The sequence below is a fragment of the Fusarium keratoplasticum genome, chromosome 8, assembly GCF_025433545.1.
Source record: "Fusarium keratoplasticum isolate Fu6.1 chromosome 8, whole genome shotgun sequence".
NCBI lineage: Eukaryota > Fungi > Ascomycota > Sordariomycetes > Hypocreales > Nectriaceae > Fusarium > Fusarium keratoplasticum.
In genome coordinates, this window is record NC_070536.1 from 2,969,154 (window position 1) to 2,981,504 (window position 12,351).

The window sequence follows — 12,351 nt, forward strand, 5'->3', positions numbered from 1 at the left end:
GTTGGGCTGGCACGAGGTTCATCGGACACAACCAAACGCATACGGGATGTTAGGAAGGCGAAAATGGATATTGGGTTGAGTATGTACATTTTTGATCAGGCGAAAATTGGAGTGAATTGGGAAAGGGAAAATGACATTGGGATGGAAGAAGGACACGGGCTTGTTAATGGGCTTGGTTTGGGGTTGGTTGGTAGTCTTTTTGATGGGATCTTGACGAGATGAGACTCTGCACTCCTGATGGGAGACAGCTGTACATGAAATTAACTACTTGAATAGTAGATAGCTAATGATCCATCTCGAGTTGATAGTCTGACTCTGACAGGAGTGTTGGTGGTGTGGTCTATGAGTTGGGCACGGTGGTGATTAATATGAAGCTGTCCTAATATCTGTTGGAGCCATTGTTTAATAGTTTATCCAATGGTCCACCCCAGCTTAGCCACGTTTCAATCTCTCGAGATTCATCACCCCTGGACAATCACATTGAACGAGATGAATCTAATGAAAGCCCGTCATCACATGGTATCAAGACATGGCCCCAAACAGGTAAACCCCAGGTCCACAGCGGGGTAGGTCGGCGGCGCTACTCCGGTATGGCTTCAGGGGGAAGCTCCGCTGCGGGACAATGACCGGGCAGTGTGTCCGTAGGTAGATGCAGGCGCTATAGCTTACAGTGGTTTGCAGACGGAGGGCTTCCTTCCGCGTCTGATCTTCACCAATCTGCGTCTTGCTGATCTATTTCGAGCTCCCCCTCCTGCCTCCACCTCGTCATCCCACGTTTGACCAGATCAGATATTTCTTCTGGAGCGGAGAAAGTCTTTGGGCGTCACCTGTCTTTCTCTGATTTTCTGCAGCTTCTGCAAAGTTGCACGTTTGCTCTTTTTGCGCGCTGTTCTTTAAACGACCGCCTCCAACACGCACGGCACACCTGGCATCTACTTCCCCGCCATCTGAAGCTATCACAGCGTCGCAATCGCATTTCAGAGTCGCACTACCACCGACAACCCTCCAAGATGCAGGTTCCTCTACTAAGACTGCGATGCGGCGTCAACTCGTACGCCTGGGGCAAGAAGGGCAATGAGTCTGCCGCTGCTCGCTTCGCTGCTGCTACGCCATCTGATGACCTCAAGATCGAGTCTGACACTCCTTACGCTGAGGTATACCTCGAAAACTTCATGATGTTTGTCAATGACTGACATGTTTTGCAGCTCTGGATGGGCACACATCCCTCAAATCCCTCCCGAGACGTCAACACCGGCCGATCCCTCCTCGAGCTCGTCCAGGACAACAAAGCCTTCCTCTCGTCCACCATCATCTCCCGCTACGGAGAGAAGCTCCCCTTCCTCTTCAAGGTGCTCTCGATAAACAAGGCCCTCTCAATCCAGGCCCACCCAAACAAGAAGCTCGCCGAGCAGCTCCACGCCCGCGACCCCAAGAACTACCCCGATGACAACCACAAGCCCGAGATGGCCATCGCCATCACCCCCTTCGAGGGTCTCTGCGGGTTCCGCCCTCTGGCTGAGATTGCGCACTTTCTTGAGTCTGTGCCTGCGCTGAGGGCTCTGGTGGGAGACGAGGCTGCTGCCGAGTTTGCCAAGGTTGCCAAGGATGAGGAGGAGGGTGTTAGTGAGGACAAGAAGGCGCTGCTGAAGAAGGTCTTTGGCGCGCTCATGAACTCGTCTGCTGAGGCGATTGCTGAGCAGACTGCTAAGCTGGTTGAGCAAGCGAGCAACGAGGGTGCTAGTTTTGCTGCTGGCGGCGTGGCTGCTACGTCTGGCGAGAAGCTTTCTGAGCTTGTCCAGCGATGTCACGGCGAGTTTGGCGACGACATTGGCCTGTTTGTGCTCTTCTTCCTCAACTTTGTCACCCTCGAGCCTGGTGAGGCTTTGTTCCTGGTTGCTGATGATATTCACGCCTACATCTCTGGAGATATCATGGAGTGCATGGCTGCCTCGGACAACGTTGTCCGCGCGGGCTTCACCCCCAAGTTCAAGGATGTTTCTACCCTTGTCGACATGTTGACCTACAACTACGCCCCCATCGAGGAGCAAAAGATGTCACCCACAGAGTACCCCTACGCGACACTCAACCGCAGTGGCTACAGCTCAGGCTCAGCCGTGGTCCTCTACGACCCTCCTATCGACGAGTTCAGCGTGGTGCGCACCCTGCTCCGGGGTGATGGCGCAAAGGCCACCTTTGAGCCCCTCGACGGGCCCAGCATCGTCATCTGCACCAGCGGCAAGGGCAAGATCTCTGTCGGCCCCACGAGCGCCGAGATTCGCGAGGGGTGGGTGTACTTTGTCGGCGCTACGGCCGAGTGCGTGCTCGAGTCCGAGGGAGGAGAGGATGATGAGTTTACGACTTATAAGGCGTTTTGCGAGATTGATGACTCCAAAGAGAAGCTATGAGTTTCTACTCGGGGGTTTGGCGTGTGAACAAGAGCGTGAAAAACGATGCTTTTAGCTTTTGGCCATTGAATGACGTGGCTGCATATACTTTTTAATATCACGTTCATCTACATGTCATATTGGTGTCTTTTTCTCAAAGTACTTGGAGTAGGGGGTTTATTCATGATGGGAGATTGGTCACTCATACCCTGTCTTCCCTCTGATAAGCTAACCTTGACCGACAGGCCTTGTGCTAACTAGGGTTGTACTTGGTCCTTTACATAGCATGCCTTGCATATTCTTTTGATAGGAAATACGTGATTAATTTCAGAGTGCACGTTGTCAGGTTCCTCAGGGGCTGACTTCGCTTCATGGTCGATAGATGTTATCACTTGGGTGAGTCGTCGACATCAATCCTCTCGTTGAACGGCCAGCCGTCTTTGTTCGTTCCCCTGCTGATGGACAGTTAGCATCGTACCTTTCAGATAACCGACTTTTCTTACCTTGGCTCTGGTCTATCGCGCTGCCACTTTGACCCGTAGTACCTCAACCCCCTCCAGAACCACGACTTGCTGGTACTCCACGTCGCCGCCACCGCCGCAAGACTGCCCATCTTCTTGGATCTCGGCTCCCTAACTCGTGCATACTCTTCCAGCGCAACTCTAATACCGGTCTTTGCATCTGAAGTTGCGTGCTTGAGTAGTGATCTCGCTAATACCGTGGCATCCTCAATGGCGAAGCCTGTTCCCTGACCACTTGTCGGCAGCATCAGACGTGCTGCGTCTCCGATGAGAGCTACGTTTCCCCATTGGATTTCATCCTGTTCCCATACACGTTGACGGAGGGGCGTGCGGATGATGCGGTCTGCGGATGAGAAGAGGGCTTCGAGGCTGCCGGCGTAGGGGTGGAAGACGTTGCGGTGCTGACGGAGGATATCGACAGTGGAACTGAGAGGATATTGGCTTGGGAGTATTGAAGATTGCCATGGTTCTGCGTTAGGCTTAAGGCCGGATTCGATGGGTGAGGATGATGAAGGAGGTGAAGCTTCGGGGAGGATGAGATCCCAACGTGTTCTGCCTTGGGGACAAGGACCTGTGGCGAGAAAGCCGTCATTGAGCAGCATAAGGTGAGATTCGCTGAACTTGGCTGTTGAAGACGGTGCTTGCTCACTGGTAGATACGCCGTATATACCAGTTAAGCCCATAAAGTCGGGCAGCCATCTCTCCTCCGCGGTGGCCTTGTTTCTCTGGTTGAGGATGAACCTTCTGACGCCAGAGTATCCTCCATCAGCGCCGATAAGGAGGTCTGTCGTTATGTTTGTTCCGTCTTCAAAGGCGACCCTCATGGTTCCATCGTCGAGGGAGGTGAAGTCGACGGCCTTTTTCTCCCAGTTCACTTCACCACCAAGTTCTTTCACCTTTTCAACCAGCAATTTCTGTAAAGCCCATCTCTCAAAGTAGACAACGCCCGTCTGAAGATCACCACTCCACATAAGATCGCCCTGCGTATTTAACCTCTCAACTCCACCCTCATAATCACAGCTCCACGTCGACAATGCACCACACTCAAAGCCTTGTGTCTTGATTGAAGACTCGAGGCCAAGACGGTGTAACGGGTAGAGACCATTGGCGAATAGGCCGACTGTTGCGCCGGCGTGGGAACCAGAGTCTGAGGGGGAGGGGGATGAGTCGAAGAGGATTGGGGTGAAGGTGCGGCGGAGGATGGGGTGGGAGAGGATTTGGAGGGCGAGGGTTGGGCCGGCTATTGCGGAGCCGATGATGGCGACTGTTCTAGGGGAGGACATTTCAAGGTGTTGAGAGATCAATTGATGATGAGAGGGTGTTTTGAACTGAATTATCAAGAAGTGGCACTGCTGTGTAAGTGAAGATATCACGGGCCAACACGGTTGATGCCGACTTGAGGTCGTTACTCAGTACCAGCAACAGATCATGTAGCGAAAGGCTCATAATGAAGTAAGGCAGAAGAGAGGATAGAATTTATATATTATTCTTTGTTCCCCGTAAACTTGGCATTGCAAGAGACTGACCTGTCTTTTGCTTCTTCGACTGCGGGTGAGCACAGGCCAGTCGGTATACGGAATACGACGATGATCGGACAGTGCTAATACTTCCACGATCTCAATTCGCACGTGGCTTATCCACCCTCCGATAAGCTGCCGTACTTGCCAAATCAGGCAAGCCTGGACCCCTCACCGCCTTGATTTCTGCCGGCTTTTACCTCACCCACCGCATCATCGGCCTCATTTGTCGGGCGGAGAGCATATCACGACAGGCAAGACAGACGACGACGATATGATACCCCCTCTGTGAGCAAACTCTGGGAAAGATTTCGAGGTTTGCTTTGGCGCATACAATGAGTTGATACCCACCTGGCCTGGCCACGCTGTTTATGAAAGCAAGCTTCTTCAAATTCGTTTCCTTCCTTCCTTCTCTGCCGATCACTTCTTTCTTGTCTGCGACGCGCTTTCTGTCTTAGCCGCCTTTCCTTCCCCATACCATCCCGCCTCGGCCGCTCAATAACTGGGCCTACTGTCACAAGGTTAGTCGACTTGAAGCATTTTCCTTTCCTCTGCGGTCTTCTGTGTCAACATGGATACTCTTCTCTATCCGGCATCTTTACCATACCGTCTGTGCCCCTCCTTTCTTGGCCTGATTCTTATTGCGACATTTTGTTTAGGCGGGTTGGTATCGGGGCAGGATGGCTAACGGGAAGAAGCCTGCGCGGGACGAATTGAAGAACCTCCAGGAGGACCTGGGACCCTACTACCAGATCCCGCTCAAACCGCGACGCAGCGGCACCCACTCGAGGGAGAACAGCTTCCAGGAGTCGCTGCGACAGTCCTCGGGCACCCCGGAGCCGAGACGATCTGGCACGAAGCGGCAGGACCCGTCTAGCAGAGATTCGACCCCGAGCCGCCCGACCAAGTCGAGGACCAAGAACCATAGTCGGGACATTACCTCGGACGCATCCACGCCCAAGAGGTCGCCCAGGAGCGAACCGCCCGCGCATAGCATACCGAGGGCCGACTCCGCCAAGCCGGAGCGTCACAGTCGCGAGATGTCGCAACGAAACCGCAGTGGGCGGGCGACCAACAGGAACAATGGTAATAACCATGGTGAAGAGGTGCAGATATGGGAGCTCTGCAAGAGTCAGATTGGAGATATTGTATCTGGGATAAATGCGGAGAACGACAGTCTCGGAGAGCTTGTCAACCTGGATAAGCAGGCGGGCACCATGGAAACTGACAAGGTTCCGGGTGACCTGCTGCAACAGATGGAGCAGCACTGCCGGACAGGGGTGAAGCACTCGGAGGCGAACATGGCCAACATCAAGAACACCATCGAGCAGCTGAAAGTGCTCCGCGCCGTAGTGCAAGCCAAGGAGCAGTCCGAGGCTGCGACCGCAGGACCCGGCAAGAGACAGGCCAGGGACAACACGGCCTCGCTCTACGACTTTGACGGCGCCGGCGACTCACCGGTGCCGAGCCCCATCGGAGGGTCCTCGCGCAAGTACGGTGACCGGGCCAGAGACCGAGACCGGGACCGGGACCGCGACAGCATGCCGCCCAAGGCCGATAGTGTCGAGCCTCAGGGGTCAGTTGGGAGCGGGGTCGGATCGGGATCCAACAGCAAGTTCAAGGTTGTCTTTTCCAAGGGCGATGCGGTCGCCTTCAAACCCAAGGCGGTCAACGGCGACCAGACGTCGGACTGGATCCTGGGCGAGGTGGCTCAGGTGATGGGTGAAGGCAAGAGCCGGCGGTACAAGGTGCTCGATATCGAACCGGACGACCAGAGTAAGCAGAAGGAGTACCGGTCGAGCGCCAGCAGCATGATCCCGATCACGCCCGAGAGCCAAGCAGGCTCGCTGAAGGACTGGGAGTCAGGCAAGGTGGTTCTTGCGCTGTACCCCAACACTACTACGTTTTACAAGGCCGAGGTGCACAGCATGGACAACGGCGGCAAGGTGAACCTCAAGTTCGAGGGGGAGAATGACTCGACGACGCTGCAGCAGGTTGAGCGGAGATTTGTGATTGAGTATAGAGCTTGAGGTTGGACTTTTGCATAGCCGGCGAGGGAAAGTGAGAGACGCAGTTGTTTTACTCTCCATGGGCAAAGAATTGGATGGATTCGCTTAAAGCGTCCCATGACGAGTCTCGGATGGCAAGGCGAGGCAGTAGGCAATAATAAGGATAGCCAGCGGAAGCGATATGGCATCCATAGCAGATCTGATATAATAAGTTAGGCGCATGAATGGTATACCCATTGGCGTGCAATGCAATGTCCGTTATCAAATGTCGGTCTCTTATACTATGACGACGGAGGGCCAGGAGGAGAAATGTCCCCCGGCGTCGGTTATGACGAGTGTCCGTCGTGGAGTGACCTGCTCCTCGCGCTTAGAGACGGTGGAGCGTTAGGTACCAGTGGGACAGCCGCCGCTCATGATGGGCCTGGACTTGAATTTCAGCCGGGGGTAGAGGTAGAGAGAAAACGGATGCGCGGGTACCTTACAGGCACACGGGGCAGCTCATTTCAGGGACCACGACGGGGGGGGGGGGGGGCACGGGGGCCTTAGGGGCCTCAGGGGCGGGGGGACCCAATCCCCTAAAGGTCGTGGACACTCGCTGGAGATGCCCCGTCAGTGGTGGCCCTGCAGGCGGCCGTTGCCCCGTGCTGCGCTAGTCCGAGAGAGGCTCAGACCAGGGGGAGAGGAGGAGGAGAGAGAGGAAGCCCAGTGTTCGCTTGGCTCATGGGGGCATAGGATGGATCTGATTTTCCCTTTTCTTTTTTCCCCTGACGGGGGACGAACGAACAAAAGTCGAATCGCCCTTTTTTTGCGAACGACTGAACGAAACAAAGTGCAATACTTTCGAAGGACTCTTCTTTTCCCTATCAGCAAAACAAGTGGAGAGACAAGGCAGCAACAGAAGTGGGAATTCTCCAAGTTCAAACAAGGAGGGGGGAAAAGAAAAACACCAAAAAGTCAACAGCCACGTTTCCCAGACCCTGGACGTTTACTCTATACGCATTTGACTATCAAACTGGTGAGTTCTCGTTCCATTCTTACAGCGCATTGTTGTATTGTACGGCTGTTTGTTTACTGACTGATCTTGCTTGCGCCGCAGCTCCGTTGGACTTGAAACGAAACACCAAGACCCAAGCCCACCCCTTCTTCCCACCCCCGAGTATCGGATCATCACACCACAACTAAACCGCGACGAGTACCGAAAAGAAAAGGCGCACCGACCTTGTTCTTTCCTTCTGACATCTACCCGACCGAACATACACTTCGACCGTCGATTCTACAGCCAGCCGCAACCATGGGCGGCCAACTCTCCAAGATGATGGGCAAGATCTTCGGATCCAAGGAGATGCGACTCCTGATGCTGGGCCTCGACGCCGCCGGAAAGACCACCATCCTGTACAAGCTCAAGCTCGGACAGGATGTTACGACTATTCCTACTGTTGGCTTCAACGTCGAGACGGTGACGTACAAGAATGTCAAGTTCAACGTCTGGGACGTCGGTGGTCAGGACAAGATTCGACCTCTGTGGAGGCACTACTTTAGCGGTGAGTTTGGAGAGGCATATGGAGGTAGATGGGATGCTGATGTTGTGATTTAGGTACTCAGGGTTTGATCTTTGTCATTGACTCTTCTGATCGGAACCGTATGGATGAGGCGAGACAAGAACTGCATCGCATCATCAACGATCGCGAGATGAAGGACAGTCTACTACTCGTCTTTGCCAACAAGCAAGATCTGGCAGAAGGTAACTCCCTCGTTCTACTCTTCTCTACAATGTCGTGCTAACGTCCTTCAGCCATGAAACCTCAAGAAGTCACCGACGCCCTCCAGCTCACCAAGCTCAAGGACAAGGTCTGGTACGTGGTGCCCAGTTGCGCCACCACGGGAGAGGGTCTCCTCGAGGGTCTGGCTTGGCTTTCCAACAATGTCAAGGCTCCTCCTGCCCCTGCCAAGAAGTAGAGGAACGACCGATACTCGATCTCCTTGGTTTTTTCCCCCTTTGGCGGTTACTCTATATCTCGACGACTTTCCCCCCCTTTTCCGGCGCGAAACCTCCGAGGCTTCTCTATATCTCCGACACGCGATTCTCTCTCTACCTTTACTCCTTCGAGCGTATGGGGAACCGATGCGTCCACCCCGATGCGAGCTGTGACCGATCTACTCGGCATGTTTTGGAACATGGGCATTTGCAAAAGGAAGATACTCGCCTTCATCCCCTACGTTCGTTGGACATCCGCAACTCCCGCCCCGAGAGAGAAATACAAATCCTCCCCAACGCGCCTCAACCCAACCCTTAACTCAACAACTCAAACCGCCGCCCGCCGCCGAAATTTGCCGAAATACCCGACGTTTTATCTTGCTTTTTTTGTCTTCTTTTTTTCTCTAACTGCCTGTTGTTTACCCGCTAGAGATCCGTGGAGGGGGAGATGGGTTGGAATTGAGGAGGGATGATGGCAGGATGTAAAGAGGGTGGGATGGTGATTAGATGAATCGAAAGGCTGGACAAAGGGAACAAGACAGAAAGCAGGCAGCGAATGAGAGGCAGAGCGTCCTCTTCTTTTTTTATTTACTTTTTGTTGTCAGTCTGTTTTTCGCATATTTGCAATCGTTGCTGCTGTTGGTAAAAGATAATCTTTGTCATTTTATGATGCCCTCTCTCCCCTTTTTTTTTTCTATGTATTACTTGTCTTAATTAACGTCGGACCCTTTTTTCATTTCTCTTGACGAATCTCTCTGTCTCTTATTTTCTTAGAATTGCATGCTGGTGGAGTTGGTGTGTTGCAATTGAAAGGTGATAGGGGCGTTGGTGGAGTTCTGATTGATGTTGGCGATAAACACCATGATGTGGGGCGCAGAGGCGGGAGATGCAGATGGCGATAATTACAAAAAAGAGGTGCACAATAGGAGAAAAAAAAAAGTGGTTTGACATTTAATGTCTTGGGTGATACAATTGTATCTATAAGGTACAAAGTACCTATAATATTAGAACCTCACTCCACCGAGGCTCCCCTCCTTGCGGAGGACATTTAGATGCTTCAGCCGTCGGGCCTCGCCGTGGCGGAATTCGAACAGGTCGTCACTGGCGTCGTCGGGAGAAATGGTGTTTAACGTTTCGTGGTGATGATTCGTCTTGACCGTTTGACCGTTGGGCGTGTTCCGTATGTCTTTCGACGATGAGGGTAGCGATTTACTGGTATATAAGGGTCTAGGGGGAGTGGCACTGGCGGGCAGGTGGTGGGAGAGTGCAGAGGTGAAACTCTGTTTGACATCTGGATTTGCTTCTGCCTAGATGTCGGGTATCTGTCCTTGACTCACATCTAATCCATCAATCCACCCATAAAGCACCGAACCGTGGTGTTTAACAATCATCGTAACGATATATATCCTCAAAGCAATTCCCAAACGCCGTGCTCACCCCTATCCCAATACCCATCTACCCGATTAACGATATTACTCCTTTAACCTCTTGGCCGGTCGGACGAGTGAGTCATCTGGCAGTCCGCTTCGCTTCGTACCCGGCAGACTGCTGGTTCGGATGTCGTTGTCGTCCTGGCTGACACGTCGATGTGGATACTCGTTCTTCAACCCCTCGAAGCAGTTTGCGCTGACACGGTCGCCTGTGCTGAAGAAGGGCGACTGCAAGGCCTGCGCGGCCGTGAGGCGCTTGGCGGGGTCGTACTCGAGAAGACCGGCGAGCAACTTGTAGCCCTCCGCACCTAGGGAGGCGAGCGGGGGGCTGGCGTTGGATCCTGGAGGGCCTGCATGGGAGATGGTGCTGTAGTACCACTTCTCGAGGTTTGAACCGCCAGGGGGAGGTGGAGGCGGATTACGAGAGCCGTAGTGACCGTGGTGATGAGGGTGGTGATGATGACCATGATGACCATGGTGAGACGACGTCATCGAGTTGGCGAGCGTGTTGAGCTGATTGTACTCAGGCATAGTCGGAAGAAGTGGCCAGCGATCCTTGGTCGGCACGCCCATGATCTCGATAATCTTCTGCATCTGGTTTCGCTGGAAGGGAACCGTCTTCTTACTATCCATCTTGGCTTCCTCACCCTTGAAGATGGGACGTAGGGACAACAGCTCGGCAAAGATGCAGCCGACAGCCCACATGTCGATGGCGGGGGTGTAATGATAGGAACCGAGGATGAGCTCGGGGGCTCGATACCAGATTGTCACGACCACCTTATCGCCGCTGAAGAGGGAGTGCAGAGGCTTGTCGAAGCGACGGGCGAGTCCGAGATCGCCAATCTTGACCTCGCCGGACGACGTGACCATGATGTTGGCCGGCTTGAGATCGCGGTGGAGTACCCAGTTGGTGTGGAGGTACTGACAGCCATTGAGGAGCTGGAACATGATGCTCTTGACTGTAGCCGGAGGTATCGGGTGTCGAGGCTGCTGAGTGTGATGATGGATGATCTGTAGCAGATCATGTTCGGCATACTCAAAGACCATAAAGATGCACTTGTCCTCGAGCATAATCTCACAGAGGCGGATAACATTTCCGTGGTTGAGTTCACTGCAAAGGCTCATCTCACGAATAGCACTCTGCGAGATGCCCGTGTAGCTGATCTGCTCCCCCTCCTTGTCGGGCTTGAACTTCTTGATGGCGAACTCGCCAACGGGCTTGCCGTTGCGGCCGACAGCCTTGTAGACGCGTCCATAGGTACCAGAGCTGATGAAGCCGACAATACGGTAGCGGTCTGTGATGCGGACCTTGGGCTGATATCCAGTGGAGCGGTCGTGAGGTTCTACACGGCGTTTTTGGTAAGCGTGAGCTGGGAAACCGACGCCAAGGTGATGAGGGCGGAGAGGCATGGCCGAGGTGTCAAGTGCCTCTCTCTGCCTCGGTATCTTGCTTGAGATGGATGAGGTGCTTTTAACCACTTGGCATTGGCACAGCTGAGGGGTTCAAAAGATGAGAGCGTATGAACAGTAGAGGACAGATGCGAGGCAAAAAGGGCGAAGAAAGACAGAGAGATATTTGCAATGCCAAGGCTCGCGGGGAAAGGACAAGAAGAAAAAGCAATAGTAAAAAAACGATGAGCAAATGATGATGACGAGATGCTCAACAAAAAAGAGGATGAATGTTTGAATCCAAAGGTTGTCGATGAAGGCCGAGTCAGGCAAGTCGTTAGAGACCACGCCAGAGGCCAAGGCCACGCCACACTAGCCGACAATCTTGACACCTCAGGTTGCTCTTTTTCCGAGAAAGGCAAGTACGCGAGGCGACCCCGAGAGTGAGGAGGAGGCGAATAAGCAGCACGGCCAAGAACCCCTCAGCGGATAAATAAAAGGGAATCAAGTAGACAGACACACGGAGAACAGGCCGAACGGGAAAAGGTTCAAAAGGTAGAGTGGAAAAAACGCGGTCTGGGGAGCAGATATAGCCTGATCCTTGACCGGAATAGGGGAGGAGAAGCAAGATACGCGAGACAAATAGACGCAGACGCAGATGCAGGATAAGAAACAGCCAGCCGCTGATAGGTTGAAATGTATTTCAAGCGTGTAATGGGAAACCAGCAGCAGAATGACGAGAAAAGAAACACACGCCGTCAAACACGCACCTTCAAATGTCGCCTGGACACTCCGCTTCAACGTCCCCCTGGCGCCGCCCAACCCCACGGATCCCGGGCCCGACGCCCCCGAGGGCGGATTCGTTACGCTCATTTAGCGAAAAACCCGGCCCCTCCGTCTTGTCTTGTCAGCCCGTAGTTCGAACTTGTACGTGGCAGGCAGGCAAGCGAGAGTTGCTTGTGTGTGGCCCTCTCCTGTCTCTCTCCACAGAAAGGGTCGTCTCTTTCCCGCCCCCCGGTGGCCGGCGACGGCGAAACGCGGTGTGGGATGCGGACCGTGATGATGTGTGTGGTGTGCGTGCGTGCGTCTTCTCCTTTGGGTTTCTCTTGCTCACACTCTCTGTCTT

General features: G+C 53.6%; 5 protein-coding genes across 5 annotated transcripts; 3 read left to right on the forward strand and 2 right to left on the reverse strand.

Moving 5' to 3' along the window:
- Positions 1-734: 734 nt before the first annotated feature.
- NCS57_01072100 (Mannose-6-phosphate isomerase) lies at positions 735-2,405 on the forward strand (the record flags this gene model as incomplete). The annotated part of the gene is made up of 2 exons (XM_053060457.1): positions 735-1,154; positions 1,206-2,405. Exons 1-2 carry the CDS (start codon positions 1,011-1,013, stop codon positions 2,403-2,405), a joined length of 1,344 nt encoding a protein of 447 aa, XP_052910851.1. The 5' UTR covers positions 735-1,010.
- Positions 2,406-2,772: 367 nt separating this feature from the next.
- NCS57_01072200 (FAD-binding-3 domain-containing protein) lies at positions 2,773-4,188 on the reverse strand (the record flags this gene model as incomplete). The annotated part of the gene is made up of 2 exons (XM_053060458.1): positions 2,773-2,839; positions 2,888-4,188. The coding sequence occupies 2 exons, from the start codon at positions 4,186-4,188 to the stop codon at positions 2,773-2,775; spliced, it is 1,368 nt and encodes a 455-aa protein (XP_052910852.1).
- A 914-nt stretch (positions 4,189-5,102) lies between these two features.
- On the forward strand, positions 5,103-6,452 carry NCS57_01072300 (uncharacterized protein; the record flags this gene model as incomplete). Its single annotated transcript, XM_053060459.1, has 1 exon — positions 5,103-6,452. The coding sequence occupies one exon, from the start codon at positions 5,103-5,105 to the stop codon at positions 6,450-6,452; it is 1,350 nt and encodes a 449-aa protein (XP_052910853.1).
- Positions 6,453-7,722: 1,270 nt separating this feature from the next.
- NCS57_01072400 (uncharacterized protein) lies at positions 7,723-8,387 on the forward strand (the record flags this gene model as incomplete). Its single annotated transcript, XM_053060460.1, has 3 exons — positions 7,723-7,972; positions 8,026-8,172; positions 8,224-8,387. 3 exons carry the CDS (start codon positions 7,723-7,725, stop codon positions 8,385-8,387), a joined length of 561 nt encoding a protein of 186 aa, XP_052910854.1.
- A 1,491-nt stretch (positions 8,388-9,878) lies between these two features.
- Positions 9,879-11,246, reverse strand: NCS57_01072500 (uncharacterized protein; the record flags this gene model as incomplete). Its single annotated transcript, XM_053060461.1, has 1 exon — positions 9,879-11,246. One exon carries the CDS (start codon positions 11,244-11,246, stop codon positions 9,879-9,881), a length of 1,368 nt encoding a protein of 455 aa, XP_052910855.1.
- Positions 11,247-12,351: the final 1,105 nt, after the last annotated feature.